General features: G+C 40.1%; 3 protein-coding genes across 5 annotated transcripts in view; all 3 read left to right on the top strand.

Annotated features, from left to right (window-relative positions):
* Window positions 1-635: 635 nt before the first annotated feature.
* On the top strand, window positions 636-2,279 carry LOC139458539 (LIM domain-containing protein A-like). Its single transcript, XM_071239970.1, has one exon. The coding sequence runs from the start codon at window positions 636-638 to the stop codon at window positions 2,277-2,279; it is 1,644 nt and encodes a 547-aa protein (XP_071096071.1).
* Window positions 2,280-3,266: 987 nt separating this feature from the next.
* On the top strand, window positions 3,267-8,976 carry LOC139458541 (uncharacterized). The gene is made up of 3 exons (XM_071239971.1): window positions 3,267-3,321; window positions 6,349-7,148; window positions 8,950-8,976. The coding sequence occupies exons 1-3, from the start codon at window positions 3,267-3,269 to the stop codon at window positions 8,974-8,976; spliced, it is 882 nt and encodes a 293-aa protein (XP_071096072.1).
* A 7,429-nt stretch (window positions 8,977-16,405) lies between these two features.
* LOC139459789 (uncharacterized) overlaps window positions 16,406-21,274 on the top strand; it is a 28,697-nt gene continuing 23,828 nt past the window's right edge. For all 3 annotated transcript variants that reach the window (XM_071241457.1, XM_071241458.1, XM_071241459.1), the window contains exon 1: window positions 16,406-16,490. In XM_071241457.1, the coding sequence (XP_071097558.1) occupies window positions 16,436-16,490 (55 nt within the window). In that variant the 5' untranslated portion in view covers window positions 16,406-16,435. The remainder of the gene's footprint in view (window positions 16,491-21,274) is intronic.

The following is a 21,274-nucleotide window of genomic DNA, read 5'->3' on the forward strand; positions in this document are numbered from 1 at the left end:
ATATGGTTCGTATGCTGGGGCATACCCTGATGGTACGTTTACACAAATAATACGCAATTTCTACACAAGTTATATATAGGTTGTACACAACATGCACATACATTATGCATAAGTTATACATAAGTTATACAGAAGGTTTACACAGGTTATACATACATTTTACACAAATTACACAAACGTTATACACAGGTTATACACAACTTAAACACACGTTATACACAAGTTATACACAAGTTATACCAAGATTTTACTCGTATGTTGGGATTACAACACACTGTCCAGCTCGCACAATACACATGTAGATAGGCATCAATAATATAATGATATTTGACATTTAGAAACATACAAGTACAGAGTATTCATCCAGCATACACAACTATCATGCTCTTTATAACGACAGCATACAATTATTCACTCTTTGCTTGTACCTTCCTGCACTCAAGGCAATACTACAACATTGTGCGCATGGCCCATGCAAATTGATAGTTATTCGGACGTCATAGTGCTTTCTTATAGATTGAATGATAGATCCATAGGTGAATCACAGCTGTTGCCAACAGTTGTTTTAGGTCTGTGCTGTATGTGCATATATTTAAGAGTTCACTTTCAATTCACAAGTATCATACAGCAAGGTCATGAACACTAGCAATATTACAAGTATCATACAACCAGGCCATCAACAGGAGCAGTGTCACCAGTATCATACACCCAGGCCATCAACAGGAGCAGTATCACCAGTATCATACACCCAGGCCATCAACACGAGCAGTACCACCAGTATCATACACCCATGCTATCAACAGGAGCAGTGTCACCAGTATCATACACCCAGGCCATCAACGCGAGCAGTATCACCAGTATCATACAGCCAGGCCGTGAACACAAGCAGTATCACCAGTATCATACACCCAGGCCATCAACAGGAGAAGTGTCACCAGTATCATACACCCAGGCCATCAACGCGAGCAGGACCACCAGTATCATTCACCCAGGCCATCAACACGAGCAGTATCACCAGTATCATACAGCCAGGCCATCAACACGAGCAGTATCACCAGTATCATACACCCAGGCCATCAACACGAGCAGAATCACCAGTATCATACAGCCAGGCCATCAACACGAGCAGTACCACCAGTATCATTCACCCAGGCCATCAACGCGAGCAGGACCACCAGTATCATTCACCCAGGCCATCAACAGGAGCAGTGTCACCAGTATCATACACCCAGGCCATCAACACGAGCAGTATCACCAGTATCATACACCCAGGCAATGAACACAAGCAGTATTGCCAGTATCATACAGCCAGTCCATCAACAGGAGCAGTGTCACCAGTATCATACACCCAGGCCATCAACAGGAGCAGTATCACCAGTATCATACACCCAGGCCATCAACACGAGCAGTACCACCAGTATCATACAGCCAGGCCATCAACACGAGCAGTACCACCAGTATCATTCACCCAGGCCATCAACGCGAGCAGGACCACCAGTATCATTCACCCAGGCCATCAACAGGAACAGTGTCACCAGTATCATACACCCAGGCCATCAACACGAGCAGTATCACCAGTATCATACACCCAGGCAATGAACACAAGCAGTATTGCCAGTATCATACAGCCAGTCCATCAACAGGAGCAGTGTCACCAGTATCATACACCCAGGCCATCAACAGGAGCAGTATCACCAGTATCATACACCCAGGCCATCAACACGAGCAGTACCACCAGTATCATACAGCCAGGCCATCAACAGGAGCAGTGTCACCAGTATCATACAGCCAGGCCATCAACAGGAGCAGTGTCACCAGTATCATACACCCAGGCCATCAACACGAGCAGTATCACCAGTATCATACAGCCAGGCCATCAACAGGAGCAGTACCACCAGTATCATACAGCCAGGCCATCAACAGGAGCATTGTCACCAGTATCATACAGCAAGGCCATCAACAGGAGCAGTATCACCAGTATCATACACCCATGCTATCAACAGGAGCAGTGTCACCAGTATCATACACCCAGGCCATCAACGCGAGCAGTACCACCAGTATCATACACCCAGGCCGTGAACACAAGCAGTATCACCAGTATCATACACCCAGGCCATCAACAGGAGCAGTGTCACCAGTATCATACACCCAGGCCATCAACAGGAGCAGTGTCACCAGTATCATACAGCCAGGCCATCAACGCGAGCAGTACCACCAGTATCATACAGCCAGGCCGTGAACACAAGCAGTACCACCAGTATCATACAGCCAGGCCGTGAACACAAGCAGTACCACCAGTATCATACAGCCAGGCCGTGAACACAAGCAGTACCACCAGTATCATACAGCCAGGCCGTGAACACAAGCAGTATCACCAGTATCATACACCCAGGCCATCAACAGGAGCAGTGTCACCAGTATCATACACCCAGGCCATCAACAGGAGCAGTGTCACCAGTATCATACACCCAGGCCATCAACACGAGCAGAATCACCAGTATCATACAGCCAGGCCATCAACACAAGCAGTATCACAAGTGTCACACAGCCAGGCCATCAACACAAGCAGTATCACAAGTGTCACACAGCCAGGCCATCAACACAAGCAGTATCACAAGTGTCACACGGCCAGGCCATCAACACAAGCAGTATCACAAGTGTCACACAGCCAGGCCATCAACACAAGCAGTATCACAAGTGTCACACAGCCAGGCCATCAACACAAGCAGTATCACAAGTGTCACACAGCCAGGCAATGAACACGAGCAGTATCAAAATCCTGCGAATTAGGCGGCCTCTTCCCCACAAAACTTTTTGAATCTGAATATATATAGAAAAAAGAAGTTTTGTAGGGAAGAGACTGCTTCATATCTATGCAAATTAACATTATGTTAAGAGCTCTCAACTCATATCAAGTTTCCACGTGAGATTCAAGTTGTCAATAAGCCATTTAGATCAATTTGAGTACACATGAATATTTGCACAGGAAAAACTCTTACTCTACTATATTACTCTATTTGCTCGCCACCCAGAAGATAATAAAGGGATTGTTTAGTTCCCAAAATGGATTCACACACTTTACTTTATGGGTTTTTTTTATAATGGCAGTAAATACATCCTTTGCCTGTTCATGCTGACAATATACAATGTATATTTTTGAAAGAATCAATGACACAATTTCATTTGTTGTTGCTTGCGTTGACGTTGACGTGGTGCATACATAACAGGTTATCTGCAACCACTCTGCCAGACAGAGCGTAGTCACAATGGGGCGTTTCATGGAGGTGGCGCTACTCCTGGTGTCCCTTGGAATCGTTGATGGTACGTTTTAATTTGTTGTACTCAACACATTCTGGTTGGCTTAAGCATGAACTCCTGCAGTACTAATAGCAGTAATTTAGCAGGGGTTAATTAGTGCTTAATTACAGGACGATCCTTGTACTGGACATTCAACGTACGAACCCAAGTCTAGATATATACGCTGTAGATTGTTTAGAGAACTAAAACAACATTGCTTTTTATTATGTTCTTATTTTTTTGTTTTATGTATTATTACAATGAAGGTATAGTTTGGTATGTAATACTTTGATGTCCTCATCACGTATTGATGTATAATCAGAATGTTAAATGAAATGAGAAATCATTTCAGGTATATAACCAGTTTGTAAAAAAACAAATACAACGAGAGATGATTTACATAAAAAAATCATACAAGCACCTTACAAGCCGACAAATCAGCTAACAAACTAAATAGAGTTTTGTACTGAGGTTAACTTATTTACATGAAGATATTAATATTATATTACATTATGCTAAACTTGAACACACGGATGTTTTGTTTGTTTGTTTGTTTGTTTGTTGATTAACGCCGCACTCAGCAATATTCCCGCTGTGTGACGGTGGTCTGTAAATAATCGGGTCCGGGCCACACAATCCAACAGCATCTCCTAAACACATACACAGACCTACAAAAATCAGTTATATTAACTTGCCATCTCCAGAAGTTTGATCTCAATTTCGATCGCTATGGTTCACCATTTGTTTCCATACTTTCAGTGACTCATTATTTGCACCAAATTTATTTGATTATTGATGGTGTATTCTTATTATTATTATTTCATTATTAGTTTTTTCAAGGGCCTGGCAAATGATTCACGAACAGGGACATAGCGAACAACAAGACTAATGACGTAGTAAACCAAACAGAATATATAGCGTTGTTCGTATCTTTTGTTTCAAATTCATTTTACAGCCAATTGAAATGAATAACTGAACCCAACTTTGAGTCAATTCAGATACCTCCATTGCTGACGTACCTGGAGTACATATTTTGGAATAGATTTCTGAAAAGTTTGTCAAAGATTGATGATGATGCTCTATGTGTCAGGATTTAATTAGCCTCTAAGCTTTGGAGGTAGACCATTCAAAAGCTTTTTTTTTCTTTTCCTGTACCGTGAGACATGTCCAATTTAGTTTTTCGCTCGATCCTTTTCCCAAACAGAAAACTCCACAGGACGTGATGCAGTGAACAATCTGGTCTTACATGTCTTGCATTCTCTTTCTTTTCAACAAGACATTTATCCATGCGGCATGCAGCCACTATCAAATTCCTTTTAAGCCCATCTGTTATTCTAAGTAGTTGATGCAACTCCTCCAGAATATAGTTTTGAACTTCAAGGTTAATGTGCGGGGCATGGAGAGCGCAATGGGAACATTTGTCTGTACATGTTGTTATGTACATTTGTCTGTACATGTTGTTATGTCCTCTACTGTACGCCTGAGTTCCCCTGTGTCACAGTAACCCAAAGGCCTAGTCACGTGGTGTCTGTCATTCTACATTCTGTATGACTGAAGAGGACGACATCTTATTACATACCCCTACCCCTGTGTGAGTCCCAGGTAGTTCTGTGTGTATTTGGGACATTTCAGGTGAAAGAGTGGCTCTAAAACCACGTGACTTAGCCAGCTGCAACATCCTGTTCCAATAAAAGTATAAAGCATTCCAAGATGGAACATTTCTGATAGAGTCTGTACAAGAGCTGGTATACCTTGGTCTTGATACCTAAAGAATAGTACAAGAAAGCCATATGTACTCGTATATACATAATAAGCATGTGATTTTTGGGATTATGTATTTTCCACATGCGTGAATCATAAATGACACAGATTTTCATCTGAAAAAGAATGTGATGTGATTTGAAACGTCGGATTAGCAACTCTGAATAAAGTATCTAGAGCTGCAAGATAATTTCTGTTTAGGATCAACAACTCCCATGACACAATCCCCGGCCTCAACACCTGTATCCAGCAACTCAGGGACAGGTGGACAAGACTATGCTGAGCGTATAAGTATATACATAACTTCTTTGAGTTTAAAGCCGCTTTGAGCAGTATTTCAGGTATATCATGGCGTGTTAGCTTGATGTGGGAGGAGAACCCGATGTGATGCAAGTATATACAATGTAAGGAAATAACAAATATGTATTTCAAAGTCGCCATCCTAAAATATAACATTCTAAGACTCATAATATATAATCTGGTTAATAATATCTGTATATCTATTATTTGAGTTTTGGAAAATTGTATACATTGTCTATGTTTATGGATTATCGTATTGCTGTTTATGGTCATGTTGTCAACTTTCTTGGTTGATGTGTCTGTGTGTGTATTATCTAGTGTGCACTGGGGTGCGACCGCCTCCATGCCCGATGAGCGGAAGTGCGGTGGCTCGATTCCCTGGTCGCGTCAAACCCACACACGATACTTAAAAAGATGGTACTTGTTGTGTCCCTTCCTGGAGCTCGGCATTATAAGGACTGGTCAGCTCGGAGTCACACACGTGCAAGCACGTGGCTATATAAATTCAATATCATTGAATGCGACGTTAAACCACATTTCACCTCACCTCACATCTCTGAGTGTCGAGATAAACATGTGGAAATAGTTATACATCAATGCAATATTGAAAAAAATTCTGTCAAATATTCCTAAAACAGTAAACATTACATAATGATAATCGGTCCCTTTAATAATCATGAAACAATTCATTGTTATGTTCAAATAGTTCCATATAAAATAAAATAAAATTAAAGTCATATAACACATTTGTTTTTGTTCGCAACGTGAAATGCTCGTTTTGATATACTGAAACCGAAATTGATTATCATAACTCATAACTCAGAACTACATTCAGCGTGGGAAAGTTCAGAATGTCCTACAGTTACACCGTCACTGTGATTTATCGAGCGAGTGATGAACAAAACAATGTGATTGACAATGTCAGAAGCTATGATGTACAGTTGCTATCCATCTAAAACCCTACTAACAAACTGTGTATGCTTCTTCCAGGTGTGAGCTACTTACTTGCATCTTTTCAACATAGCAACTGGCCGGGTACTGTTGCAGTGGCAGCTGGGGAAACGGGCGGATCCTTCCAGGTTGTTTATCCACAGCTGGGATATAACATCACGAGGACTGTAACACCATACGGGATCACTGATGCTTACGTAGATATGTCATTGTGGGTGACGGTGGGTGTGGAAAACAAGGCTTACGTAATCCATGTCTTTGGTAAGAACATGGGCGTTCACAGACAAATGGGATATGACGTCTTTTCACCCCTCCCGATCTCTGCCCTAGGTTCCAGGTATGTACTATCCACCTGTCTGAGAGACATTGGCCACGTGGTGTTAGTGATAGCTAGCCACAACCACAAGACGGACGTGGACATCACGCTGATGCTGGAGGGGAACGTCACCTATGACAACATGACCTACAACGACGGAGACACGATTCACGTGACACTAGATGAGTATGAGATCTTCGAGATGAAGAGTGACTATGACCTGACTGGAACTGTAATCAACACAACAAACACTGTAGCTGTGTTCAGTGGGGCAGTGCAATACGGTTACTTCGCGGCCGCGACGCAACTATTACCTGTACGACATCATGGGACAGAGTATGTTATGTATACAGGTGACGTATCCAATTATAGGAACTGGACATACCAGCTGCAAGTTATTAGTGACCAGAGGAACACTGAAATTATGTTGAACAATGGATCTACATTCTCTCTGGGTGACAACCGTGTATATCGCCAATACCTCGCCAAGAATGAGAGTCTATATCTTACTTCCACACGGCCTGTAATGGCAACCCTGTGTAGAAACAGCACAGATATACATTCATATGGTTTTTTTGTTGTAGTTCCAGTTATGTATTTCGTGAACAGTGCATTCATTCCTCATACATACTGTATAAACATACTGACTAAACAACACGTAACGGATATTGAAGTATTGTCTAATGATATAGCCCCTGTTACATTTGACTGGGTGGACATCCCCGGCAGTGATTACAAAGCGGGAACACAATGTTCATACAGCAGATACATCGTCCGCTCTGCCAGCAGATTCACTCTATATGGGTTTTCCAACAACATTGTAAGTGGAGGCTACCGTTTCACTTCTGATCCATCAACTACAGGTGCTGATGCAGGTAAGTTTGAAGATACCTTGCATTTTGAACAGAATTTAATTTCAGTATGCACATGCCGTGTTTACAGTGTAGAGCTGTGTTATTTGAACATTTATCCCTGTATTGAATTTGGAACCGGAAACAGTATGTTGCATCTTAATTTTAAAAAAACGCAGCTGGTGTTCAGAAACGACGCATCTGTATTATTCCTTATTCTACAAAAATATATTAATATGATTACATGTGCAGCTTGAAATGCAGTTGCGAAACAATCTACAATCAGAAAAAAGATCTGAGACATGAACGTCTCCATTAGAATATTTATTTAACTACTTTAAAAAGTTCGGTGTAGGTAGGATATTTCATTTACAATTACTACACCACCAGACTGCAGTCATTGTGAGGGTATTTGATATAAAGAATGTCTTCATCTCATTTTAAATGTTCACATGTCAATAACATTGAGAGGGCATCATGACTGAATGTGTGTGAAGTGATGAAAGAGGATGTGTGCGTTCAAATATCAATTCTGTCAACTTCCGTTTGTTGTATACACTAACTCCAACATTTGTCGCCCTTAATCTCTCTGCTTTATTTGTTATTTGTACTCTCACTTTTCTCATCATTCATAAATGTTAACTATGCACATTAAAGAAATATTTCAAACGTGTATCAAGTTTGCCGTACAAAACCGTGTTTTATTTCCCTTATATTAGCATGTGAATAGTTTAATTACGTAAAAGACTTTTGTTGTTGAACTGTTTCCAATAATCACTCATATTGATAATATTGACTTTTAAACATAAATTCTATTCAACTTGTTTTCTTCTCTCCACAACCATCTTGCCCTTAGAATGTACAGGTGTTGCTGTAAAGGTAATATGGTTCAGTTCACTTATAGTACACCCTTTATAACAATAGTTTGTAGATCTCATTCCGACCGTTTACATTATTATAATAATCTGAGTCGTATATTCAAAACTGTGTCTGCAATCAGATATCAAATCATACATAATAATGTGAACAGTTACATATAAAGTATACACTTACAGTATGGTACAGTGGGACCCTATAATACCAGACGATGGAATATTCGTGTTAACGAATCTTTGGTTGGGAGTTATGTTGGGTCGACACGGCCACTTGTCTGCTGGTCCGAGACTAGAGAAAGATTGTGAGGACTGGTGATATTTATAAACACACAACTAGTTTGAAATGAATTGTGGACAAGTTGGCATCTACTGTTATACACCAGGGAAAACGTTAAACACCACCCTAGGATATATCTGCACGTGGCATTGATCTCATTTTAATGCTGATACCTGGTTGTACGTTGAATAAAGACAATGTATGCTTCTCCAGATGACTTCAAGATGGTTATGTCATATAGTATGGTTCAGAGAAGCAGAAGAGTGAATGGGTAGTCAAATAACTCTTGCCATGATTCCTTTCGCATGCTTATTTCCTCAGGTGTTTCTCCAAGACACATGCGCTTGAAGATCGAAATCTGTGAAATGGCTTTATCTCTGGACACTGATGTACATTTGCTATTGATCTGACAATGTGAAACCGTAGCTCAAGGAATGCGTTCGTTTCCCCTTTCATGCTGATTGTTTGTTGTTTTAATCAAAGCGTACACTAATGATGCATTTCTATGTTATGTTTGTTTATTTGTTTCCTTTTTTGTTGTTAAACGCGGCACGGGAGTCTGGACCAGACAATTCAGTGATGTCACAATGAGCATCCGTCTTCGCAATTGGGATACGATAGCATTCATCAACCCAGTCAGCGAGCCTGACCACTCGATCCCGTTAGTCGCGTTTTACGACAGGCATGGCTTGCTGAAGACCCATTCTAACCCGGATCTACACTTGGGGTATGTTTGTTTCTAGAGCCTACAGATGTATTAACTGCTGTCGTCAAATGGAATGAATCAACTACGGTTCTAACGAAGTGAGCCATTACGTAATCAGGTTAGAGGGACATGGTTGGACCAGTCGAATAAGCCGTTGTAATTCTCTAAGCAAATGTCTCCCACTGTGTGCCAGAACCCTATAACCATGGGTTTCGAGCCCATGTTCACTCTGATTATGTTCCTATGTTTGTCAGCACCAAAACCATGCTGGTGGCTAAGGTCACGTGTATTGTAGAACGATGTGGATTCAAATTTAGTTTATACATTCAATTACCTGTTGATCAATATCCCATTTTCTAGTGGTAATAAATGTTTGACATTTTGTTTATATTTTAGATTCTCCAAGACACAAGAGTTTGAAGATCGAAAGTAGTGAAATGGCCTAAACCTCTGGACACTGATGTACATTTGCTGTGGACTTGACACGGAATGTGACTGTTTCCACATCAATGTTGATTGTTTGTAGTTTCACTCAAAGTGTATAACAATGAAGCATGTCTATGTGTATGGCTGTTTCTGTTTGCTTCTTGTTGAACTCCGCACTGGAGTGTGGATCAGATAATCCAGTCATTGACATCATGAACATTGATCTACGCAATTTGGTTAGATGACATGCATCAACTGAGTCAGCAAGACTGACAGCCCGATCCCGTTAGTCGCCTCTTACGATACACATGGGTTGCTGAAGACCCTTTCAAACCCGGATCTTCACGGGAGTTTAAATGTTTTTAGAGGCTACAGATGTATTAATTGCTGTCGTTAAATGAGATAAATCAACATCGCTTATAAAGAACATGACAAAACATATAATTGGGTTAGAGGGCACTGGTGGCCCAGTCATATGAGGCGCTGGAACACTCTCTGCATATATGTGTCCCTGGTGCGCCAGAAACGTGGATTCGAATCCCAATGTTCTATGATTATCTTTCTTTGTTCGTCAGCACCAAACCCGAGCCATTCGTCATGGTGTCTAAGTCTAGATTATGCAAACTAGTGATTGAAAATATAAGCAACTATACACGTCAACGCGCTACTGAGAGCTCCAATCAGCCAAGTCAGAAGGCCTGACCAAACAAGTTGAGGTGGGGTGAAATGGGGTTTTACGTCGCGTCGCGTGTTTGTGCGTGTGCGTGTGCGTGTGCGTGTGCGTGTCTGTCTGTCTGTCTGTCTGTCTGGGATACCTGCCGCAGATTTACATGGATACCCTACTCAGTGTGGCAAGTACCATGACGCCTACACTATGAAGTGTGGAGTCAGTACCATCTTGGCGGCGAACTCTTAAACCCATGCGCCTAGTTTTCACAATGGTGGTCAAACCTCTTAAGACCTGCACCAGGTTGAAATTGTTTCTCACATTAGCGGACACACTATGGTTTAATGAAAAAAAAAAACACTTAGAAAGCGGTGTAAAACACAATTAACTCACTTGATCCCATTCAGTAAGAAATGTCCGGTTGAAAGCTAAAAACAACTCTCCGAGGTGAGTGAGTTGTGTTTATCACCACATTGATCATTTTTCAGATTAATGTGGGAGTAAAGCCGAGAGTGTTTGTTTATTTGTAGTTTAACGCCAAACTCCACAATAGTACATCCATATAACAGCAGTCCTTAAATAAAGCCGTCTGGACCAGACAACCAGTGGTTGACATCACGAGCACCGATCCATGCGACTGGAATACGATGGCATGCAACAATCAAGACCGCCCGTTCCCCTTCGTCGCCTCTCTTGCCTGGGATCTATTTTCCTACACTGGAGCAACACTCAGTTTTCTTAATTTCAAGTTGAGTAGCAACCATATGTCCAATGCAAGGCACCTACAACCTGGCCTCAGTTCTATGACAAAGAGATCTGACCAATGAAGGAAAAGATTTAATAAGAAAACATAATTCGAAAGCATGAAAGTTGCAGTGAATTATAATTATGAGTGACAACAATGTTATGCACATATTACTATTGATTAGACTACCTCTAAGTTATTCTCAGTGCAAACTCTTTCTAAAGTGACATGAAGTTTGCTTACCTGGTAGTTTGAGGTTGTTCAAAAATCATAGTCTCAGAAAAATACATTTTAATTCTCTCTATTGCTTATGACATTGGAAGTGATGCAGTGTTTTGAAATTAAATTCATAACAAAATTGTTTTTGATACCTTGAGGGAAAATTGGCAGATATGTTTCAATCTCAAAACAATTATTTATTTGTATATATTTACTGTATTATTCAAGGCACAAAAATATACAAGTAACAAACTTGAATCCATTCAAGGCAACAATTTGACGATGCATTGTTTTCAACCCTGAGTATGTCATACGCGTATCAAAATAACAAAAAAACCCATCAACTTGTCCAGGAAAAGGAGAATATGTTAAATGTCACACAGAGCAGGAACAAGAAAAGAGTTTAGGCAAATAACGTTTCTACAAATGGGACCAACAATGTTTCTCTATTCATATGTATCTATCACTACATACCAAGGGTCATAACTCTGTATCTACGAATTAACTGATGAGCTTCTAGCTTAAGGAGCTTGAAGTGTCAATGAATATACACTTCTGTTACAATCAGAAAGCTCACAAAAGCTCCTCACATAATCGTTTTTTGTGACATCCTGAACAATGGATGACGTCATCTTCAGTTATTCATAAGCCCGAGTCAATGTGATGGTAAATTGCTTTATGGGCCTCTTTGCAAACAAGGATTTTTTATTTGCATTCATGTTTCCATAAAGCGAAAGAAAGAGGCCATGTACGCTCACTCACAGACTTCTCTTTCCTCATTGGCTGAAAAAAATTATGGAAGGGGCTTGTGTTGCATTATTGTGCTGAACAATGTTATGACAGTGCCTACAGTGTGTAGTGTCTGTTCATGATTAAATTAGCTGTCTTTGAAGTTATTATTGTTGTTACATGTATATGAAACAGTTGATTTCAATTTGTTTTCTGTATAATGGAGCATAAACATAAAACTGGTCTGCACATTTTGCGTACATCCGCTACAGTGTGCGCACTGAATTTTATGTTAATACTTCCATATTTTTTTTTTTATTGAAGTCAAGTAATACTGTATGCCAACAATAGCCCGATGAAGCCAACTGATCAACAAGACATGTCAAGAGTTACTTCCCTTCCCTTGGGAATATATTTGGGAAGTGGGGAGTCGGTTGGGAACAGAACCCTCTTTTTAAAAATGTGAAGCGCATGGTTCATGCTTTCTTTACCTTGTGTATGCAGGAAGGCCTAGATGTCTATGAAGGCTGGCTGTAGTCATTCTTATTGCAGATTTGAGCCAATCTCAAACAGATCTGAAACCAAAATGGCAGAATTATTCTATGGAACAGATTAATCACTTATCTTTTGATAAGGATATTGCTCTGAAGCTGATATTCAGCCCAAAGTTGGCAGCAAATATCAATAATAATTCCAAATCTGCACTGGAATAATGTTAACGTACTAATGTTTTGGCTGTGTGGAGGTGACTTTTATTTCAGGTATAACCCAATATAGAGGAAGAGGCTAAGTTTGACATTATTGCTTGAATGCATGTTGAAATACAATGTTAAAATACTTCTGAACGTAGGAAAATATTAATCCCTATCCCAGAATCCATATTTTAACAAAATAAACATAATTTTATTCAGCAACATTAATTCATCAGGAAGATTAGAATCCCATGAAATATTTCCTACATGGGTTCGTACTGTACCGGATGATGCAGTTAAAAAATAAACAAGTTCAAATCCATCAGTCAAATATGTCGTCTGATACTACAACTCCTAAAGTGTCATTTGAAGATATTTTGTTCAAAGAGTGATTATTTATTGCTATATAATGTGCAGAATTTGATGTCTTGTTTTATGTGATGAAATTGCTGATACAGCTGACACGGCTATGTGAAATGATGATATTGTTTGAAGAATTATTGATGACAGTCCACATTTTGCAAACATTCAGCCATGAAACCAAAGATGTGGAAACAAGTTAATTTCTTTTGGTACTTACTCATGTTCTGACATATAAACAATAGGTCTGTGGAATATTTTGCAACTCTCATTGGCATTGTTACATCATTTAATTAACTGAAACAATTCATATGGCAAATTAGAAAAAAGGGTATCATTTATTGCATCCTTTCTGTTGCTGCAATGACTGCACTACCATCTGACCTTTGCGTTGTGTGACCTTTCAAGGTAAGGGTACTTCTCAGCTATGGCGGCAAGAGTCTTGGACTTCACTGCAGCAGCTTGCTGGGGAAGCGCGGCAACTCTTCCAGGAACTGATGTCACGGAAACTCTCCTGGAGGAGTCAGTCACAGTCAGCAAACATGGAAATGAACATAATCTTTGACCTCAGATAAAATTACAGGAAAGAGGACTGTTAGCAAAGATGTAAATGTGAAGATAATGAGCAGACAGTAGACAGTAACATATTAGGTTTGTACATCAATCACAAGTTTTCCAGGATTTGGAAAAAAGGGAGAGTGAACACTATACACAAGTTATGAACAGACAAAGACACATGGTATAATGCAAGGTATCCTGAAAAGGGAAGGATCTGCCAGCGCATCATTAGCTGTTCACAGAAACAAAGGCAGAATTCAGCAAGCATCAGCAACCAGTCTAACCCATAGTAGCAATTACAACGTTCATCATCTTATTGTTAACACATCTGATATCTTGCTCACGTCATGCTGTACCTCAGTTGTCTCCCCTGCCAGGGTATCGGCCAATTGTTCTGCTGGGTCGGTCAGCTCCGTGCCTGCATAGGGTGAGGGCGAGTTTGGTTTTACGCCGCTTCTTGCAATATTCCAGCAACATGACGGCGGGGATACCAGAAATGGGCTTCACACATTGTACCCGTGTCGGGAATCGAGCCCGCGTCTTCGACTCGACGAGCGAACGCTTTAACCACAAGGCTACCCGACCATCCTACAAATAGCGGATGGTCAAAGTAAGGGGTAAATATCATTAAGAGGAAGTATGGGGTCCATGAGGTATTTGGCTACAGTGACTTAAGCATTGGTTGCAGGGGACCAATTCTAACCTGGAATCAGTTTCATTGCCTCCATGGACGAGCATTGACTGCTGGGACCAACGCTTACACGCAATGATCTTGGCTGGCTCAACGGACAAGTCTCGTCATCAGGGTCGACACCAGTCTCGATAACGACCATGAGCTTGTTGCGGGGATTGTCCTAAACATAGAGCCATGACATGAACACAAACAATATCAGAGTACCATTCAGCGAGTCCATGAACACAAGCACACCAATATGATACAGCTAGTCCATCAACACAAGCAGTATTACCAGAACCATACCGCCAGGCCATGAATACAAAGAGTATCACCAGTATCATACAGCTAGACCATGAAAACAAGCAGTATCGCCAGTATCATACAGCCAGCCCATGAATACAAGCAGTATCACCAGTATCATACAGCCAACCAGCATTCGGTATATTCAGAAGGTTTCTGATCCCATTGAAATACAGACGTAAAGGAAAAAAACGTGCGGACATTTCAATCTTACGCAAGTATCAGCATACATACATACATCAAGGTCTGTTGTCATGTGAGATATGCGACTTATGTGTCCCAAACAAACATTCAACAGATTGAAAGAAAATACCTTTTGAATTGTATCAGAATGTTTTAAGATCCTGTGTAATCAAGCTTCATTTAAGGGGTATAAATTCAAAAGAACTACGACATGCTCTCCTTTATCGACACAAACAATGCTGGTGTCATCGCCGGGCGTGGGACACGAATTGACTGCAAAAGAAATCAGCTCGCTTCAAAACGTAGCGTTTAAATGATTGAAATACGATTTATACTTGAAAGTGATATATTTTAAATTACACTTGAGATTGTTAGTCCTGTGTGAATAACCCCTTGATTTTATCGTATGCCTATAAACCACTCAACAGTAAGAACACTGTGATCATACAGAAAGACATTATCGACATTTAAAATTACTCACCCATGATGGACTAGGTAAATAAATACAACCTGTCAGTTTGAGTGTGTATTTGTATATAGCTATTGAAATTTAAAATATACTGAATGTACATCAGTGTATTAGCTCATGTTGGTCGGTAATAACACAACTAATTTGGTGAAATCTGAATGATCTACTCTCTTCTTTTGATACAAACCCCTCTTATTCCGAAATAAGCAAGACACTAGCATGACTGATTTCTAGACAACTTCGGACGACGTCCTAGTGGGAGATTAATGAAAAAGGAGTTGTTAAAATCATTCGAATGAAGTGGCCTCTTCCCTACAAAACTTCTTTTTGAATCTAGTTCAAATAACACGAATCTATCATAGCCGTTCAGTCACGAAACCCATGAGCGAAGAAAGTTATGTGCGAAGATACTTAATTATATATATGGAGATGATGACGTCACTTCTTATACGAGTGGCTGAGTATGGTTTTACGCCACTTTTAGCTGTATTCCAGCAACATCACGGCGGGAAGTCGGAAATGGGCTTAACACATTGTACCCATGTGAGGAATCGAACCCGGGTCTTCGGCGTTGCGAGCGACCGCTTTAATCACTAGGCTACCCCACCGCCCCACTTCTAATACGAAGCTATACATGTCAAACATAAGTTATGCCCAAATTATACCTAAGTTATACACAACTTACACACACGTTATATACAGGTTATACACAAGTTAGAACTCGTATGTTGGGATTAGCACATGTTGATAGACAATAACAGTATTATCTCATGTTTGATTTTCAGTTATCAATAAGCTATTTAGATCAATTTGAGTACACATGAGTATTCGCACAGGAAACACTCCTACTATGTTTTGCTATAATGGCAGTAAATACATGTTTTGCCTGTACCTGCTGACAATGTACAAGGCCACGCTACATATATTGTTGAAAGAGTCATCCGTGATTCACACAATTTAATTGGCTGTTACAGTGGCTTGCGTTCACGTGGTGCATACATAACAGGTTATCTGCAGCCACCCTGCCAGACAGAGCGTAGTCACAGCTCTGTGCGGTACAGGCTGAGCTCTGTGACAATGGGGCGTTTCATGGAGGTGGCGCTACTCCTTGTGTCCCTTGGAATCGTTGACGGTACGTTTATATTTGTTGTACTAAACACATTCTGGTTGGCGCAGTACAACTAGCAGTAATTTAGCAGGGGTTAATTAGTGTTGAATTATAGGACGATACTTGTGCTGGACATTCAACGAACGGACCCATGTTCAGATATATATACACTGTAGATTGTTAAGAGAAGTAAAACAACATTGTTTTTTATTATGTTATTATTTGTTTGTATTATGTATTATTACCATGAAGGTAAAGTGTGGTATGTAAAACTTAATGTCCTCATCACGTATTGATGAAAAATCAGAATATTAAGTAAAATAAGAAAGTATTTCATATATATATATAACCTGTTTGTAAAAAATAACGAGAGATGATTTACATAAAATAATCACTGAACCAAACTTTGAGTCACTTCAGATACTTGTACTTGGAGTACATATTTTGGAATAGATTTCTGAAAGGTTTGTCAAAGATTGATGATGATGCTCTATGTGTCAGGATTTAATTAGCCTCTAAGCTTTGGAGGTAGATTATTCAAAGGCTTTTTGTTTTTGTTTTCGTGTACCCAGAGACTTTTCAAATTTAGTTTTCTGCTTTATCTCTTTTCCCAAACAGAAAATAAAACCCCACAGGACATGATGCAGTGAACTGCCTTGTTAACATGTCTTGCATTCTCTTTCTTTTCAACTAGACATTTACCCATAAGGCATGCCTCAACTATCAAATTCCTTTCAAGCACATCTTTTATTCTATGAAGTTGATTCAACTCCTCCCCAGGGTAGTTTTGAACTTCAAGGTTAATACGCGGGGCATGGAGAGGACAATGGGAACATTTGTCTGCACATGTTGTTATGTCCTCTACTGACTTAAAGGGGTATTTGTTGAATTTAATTATTAGATGTTGCCTAAACACTACTCTGGACATAATACTCATTGTTCTATTTATGTCTTCTTATATACACTCTCCAAAAAAAGAAACGCACAGGTACATTTTTAGGAAATTTATTGTACCTAATAAAGTCAATATATTTAATTTAATATAATTGATACAAATATGATATGAAATTTTGGAGCTCGATAGTCACATGTTGTCGTTGTACAAAGACATTGAAAACTGTTTATTGTCATGTCACATGAGGCCATAAGGGGGCGCTGAACTCACAGCTCTGCATCTCCTCGGCACTGACTGGATAAGAGGACGAATTCTGTCCTGCGGAATTCTGCGCCATTCTGCTTGTAACGCGTTGGCCAGTTGTGGGTGTGTCTGACGTTGACGTACACGCCGATCGAGTTCATCCCAGAGGTGTTCGATTGAATTGAGATCTGGAGATCTCGACGACCAGGGCAAGTCGTTAATGTTGGCATTATGAAGGCTGTAAGCTATTGCACCAACCCAAGCGTCGCTGTCGACTGATCTGTTGCACAACAGGTAAGATAACTGGTCTTCTGGGTCGGATTCAAGGCTCGCGAAGATGGTTCCTGACAGTCTAGTCCGATATCCTCCTCAAACAAAGGGGTGCATCCTGCAGTCTCCGTAGCTGTGGCATTGCGATGACGAAGGTGGAAAAGTCGAATGTAGCGATCCTGTGCAGGGGTGGTAACTCTTGGTCGGCAAACGGTGCTGTGGTGGACGTTGAAGTAGCGTGTAACAGAAGACTGCGATTTCCCTCTTTGGATACGTCCTATGGCGATGATCCGATCGGCATCGCTGAGTCTCGGCATTTTTTAACTTAAAAAATGTTGACAATTAAATGACAAATTATTGGCTCATGCTTGCCTTTTCATAGCCACTACCACGAGTTACGAATGCCATATCTTGCACGTGCATCGAATATATCGAATATCAACATGTTCCAACAATATATATCCAATTTATATACCGGATTTTTTGTATGGTCAGGTTCAATGAACTACATACTCTTTTTGTGAAGAGTGTATATATCAGATATACATTAACGCATGTTACCGTTCTAAAGTCATCCTCTCATATAACTTTATATTGTTCAAAGTATCAAAGTTTAGTCAACAATATTAAGAGCGGCAATTTAAATTCCTGAAACACTCCAACACAAGACTGTTATCAAGCGCTAGTGCAAACGTGATGCATCGTAAAAACAGAAATACAATTTCTTGCAAATATTAAATTACGAGATTGTAAGGCTAACGCTTACTCGCCGGTGGAACGTAGACAATATCGCTGATAGAGACATCACGTATTTGAATGTTAATACTAAAGAGAAACACTCATTATTTTTGCAGTGAGCGAGATATCACTTATGCACGTTTGTTGGTAACTTTCAACAGTTTTGCTCTTCATTTTCATAACTTTGTTTTCACATATACATGTAGCACTACCTGATTTGCCTGTCATACCTATTTATGGGACAGTTTTCAATCTTGTACTGACTTACTCTGGTGTTACTGAGTGAAGCTTATCGGCTTGGGTGTTATAATCCGTTTTTCTGGTAATCCTATTATCACTTTATTCTTATCAAATGACATCCTGTTCTCTGGATCACGGCTCTGTGACTGTACATAACAATTTAAGATGAACATTCAGTTCAAGTACATGAATGTGTTTGTTTGGCGCCACAGCCAGTCAAAGGCCAATGCTGTGCGGTTTGATTACACACTTCTACCAGGTCGAAAATCGTGGATATTCATTTAATCCGATCTGTAGATATTCCTGGTGACGAAAAGGCCCCCGTGTACCTGGGAACGTTTTCAATATATTGATGCGTGGCATTTCCTACCTAAGGAGAATCATAGTTCATATGATATTCCATCTACCAATACCGACCCGTTCAAGTTAAATCCAACGCCTAACCTCCCCCCCCCCCCCTCACTACCCCATCCCCCCACCCCCACACACTACGTACCTAAATAATCTGAATTTTGATTACCCAATAATGTCATTTAATAGTTACACTGTTGTGAAGAAACTTACAACTTTATAACACCTTTTCATATCCTTCAAATAGAGCCACCCGCGCTTACATAAAGCTGTTATTATTATGTCGGTACAATGTGTGAAGCCCATTTCTGGTGTCCCCCGCGGCGTAAAACCATACTCACTCACTCACTCACTCCCTCACTCACTCACTCACTCACTCACTCACTGTTGTTATTATGTCACTGTTTTATGTCTTTAAAAATATATTACGTGTTCATCAATAACAATTAAGATATCCAATACAAGTAAATGAATGAGTATGTATTACGCCACAATCAAGAACCAACGTTGTACGGTTTGATGACACACAATCCAACAGGTAGCCCATTGTGTTCACCGATCCCAAATTTAAGTCTCCTCTGTGGATATTCCTGGTGACAAAATGGCAACATGTACCTGGGAATCGCATAAGTACATTCATGCATGGCATTCTCTACCTTAAGCAGATCATAGTTCACATGCTTAACCAACTCGAACTACCATCCTGCTCAAGATGAATGTTTTATGCAATATCTAACAGTCACACACACACACACACACACACACACACACACACACACACACACACACACACACACACACACACACACACACACACACACACACACACACACACACACACACACACACAAAACACACACACAAAACACACACACAAAACACACACACACACACACACACACACAAAACACACACAATAAACGCACAAAAAACACACAAACACATTGGATACATTTTTAGTTACCAATTCCTGAATTGAGAAGAGATGCGTTACGAAGCTCCTCCAAGTTGTCATCAATATCCGTAAATGTCTGTGATATTATTACCCAGACAAAGCCGAATATACATTTATTGTGCTTTCTTGACAACAAATCTTATATTTGGTTTAACACTTTCCTAGTAAAGTATAGATTCTTTACTATAGATTTTTTGAGTTGAATCTCGTCCGGGATTTGAACCCACACTTTGAGCGAGGCCCCCAATCGCCAGCACACAAAGTCAGCGATCTTACCAAGCCACCGAGGCTTCCACAAACAAGAAAACTGTTAGTCCAGATCACGTACTTTGTGTTCCCCTCTGACAAGTGAAAAATGGCACGGCTCCCATGGCCGAAAGCTTTGAACACACAATGCCATTAAAAAAGGGGTCAACTGTGACAAATGTTATATTTGGATTACACTTTCTCAGTAAAGTACAGATTCTCGTTCTTTTTAGGGTTGAAATAATAGGCGTTGATGGTTGATGGACAAATTAAAGCCAGAACTTAACTTATGAATGATTGGTAATGGGCAACGGACAACGGGCAGACGGAAGACCGGTGTAAAAAATAGCGCCAATTATCTGTTGGCTTTCCTTGTTACGTTTCCCCCTTTGTTATCTTTTTACTTTTGTTCTTACATGTACATATATATGCTCTCTGCCTTATAGCATTAATTCACCTGATGAAGGAATACGTATATACTCCGAAACGTTGTGTTCCTCATAATAAAGACGTTGACATTCATAAATTCTCTTCCTTACGTGTATCACTTCTTAATGCCCTTCAAAGACTTAATCTAGCTTTGTTTTTAAATCTGGAGATATTTGCTTAGAATATAGGCATTCCTATAAAGAGTTGGGTCTTTGTCTAAATGAGTATTTAGACTTAAATGTTATAGCTAAGGGCATTTCTAAATTTGCAGGGATGAAGTGCACTTAATAGCAGGCTGTGATCTTTATTCACACTCTAGATATTCGTAATGGAGATCTGTAACTGAAGTTTATCGTAATTTTCCACAACTCTCACCTCCTGACCAATTGAACTTCTTAATGCATTATGATGCCATTGTAAAATTCCAGGCTGCCCTTCTTT

Source organism: Haliotis cracherodii, unplaced genomic scaffold (genome assembly GCF_022045235.1).
Source record: "Haliotis cracherodii isolate W230 unplaced genomic scaffold, xgHalCrac1.p SCAF_13, whole genome shotgun sequence".
Classification (NCBI taxonomy): Eukaryota; Metazoa; Mollusca; class Gastropoda; order Lepetellida; family Haliotidae; genus Haliotis; species Haliotis cracherodii.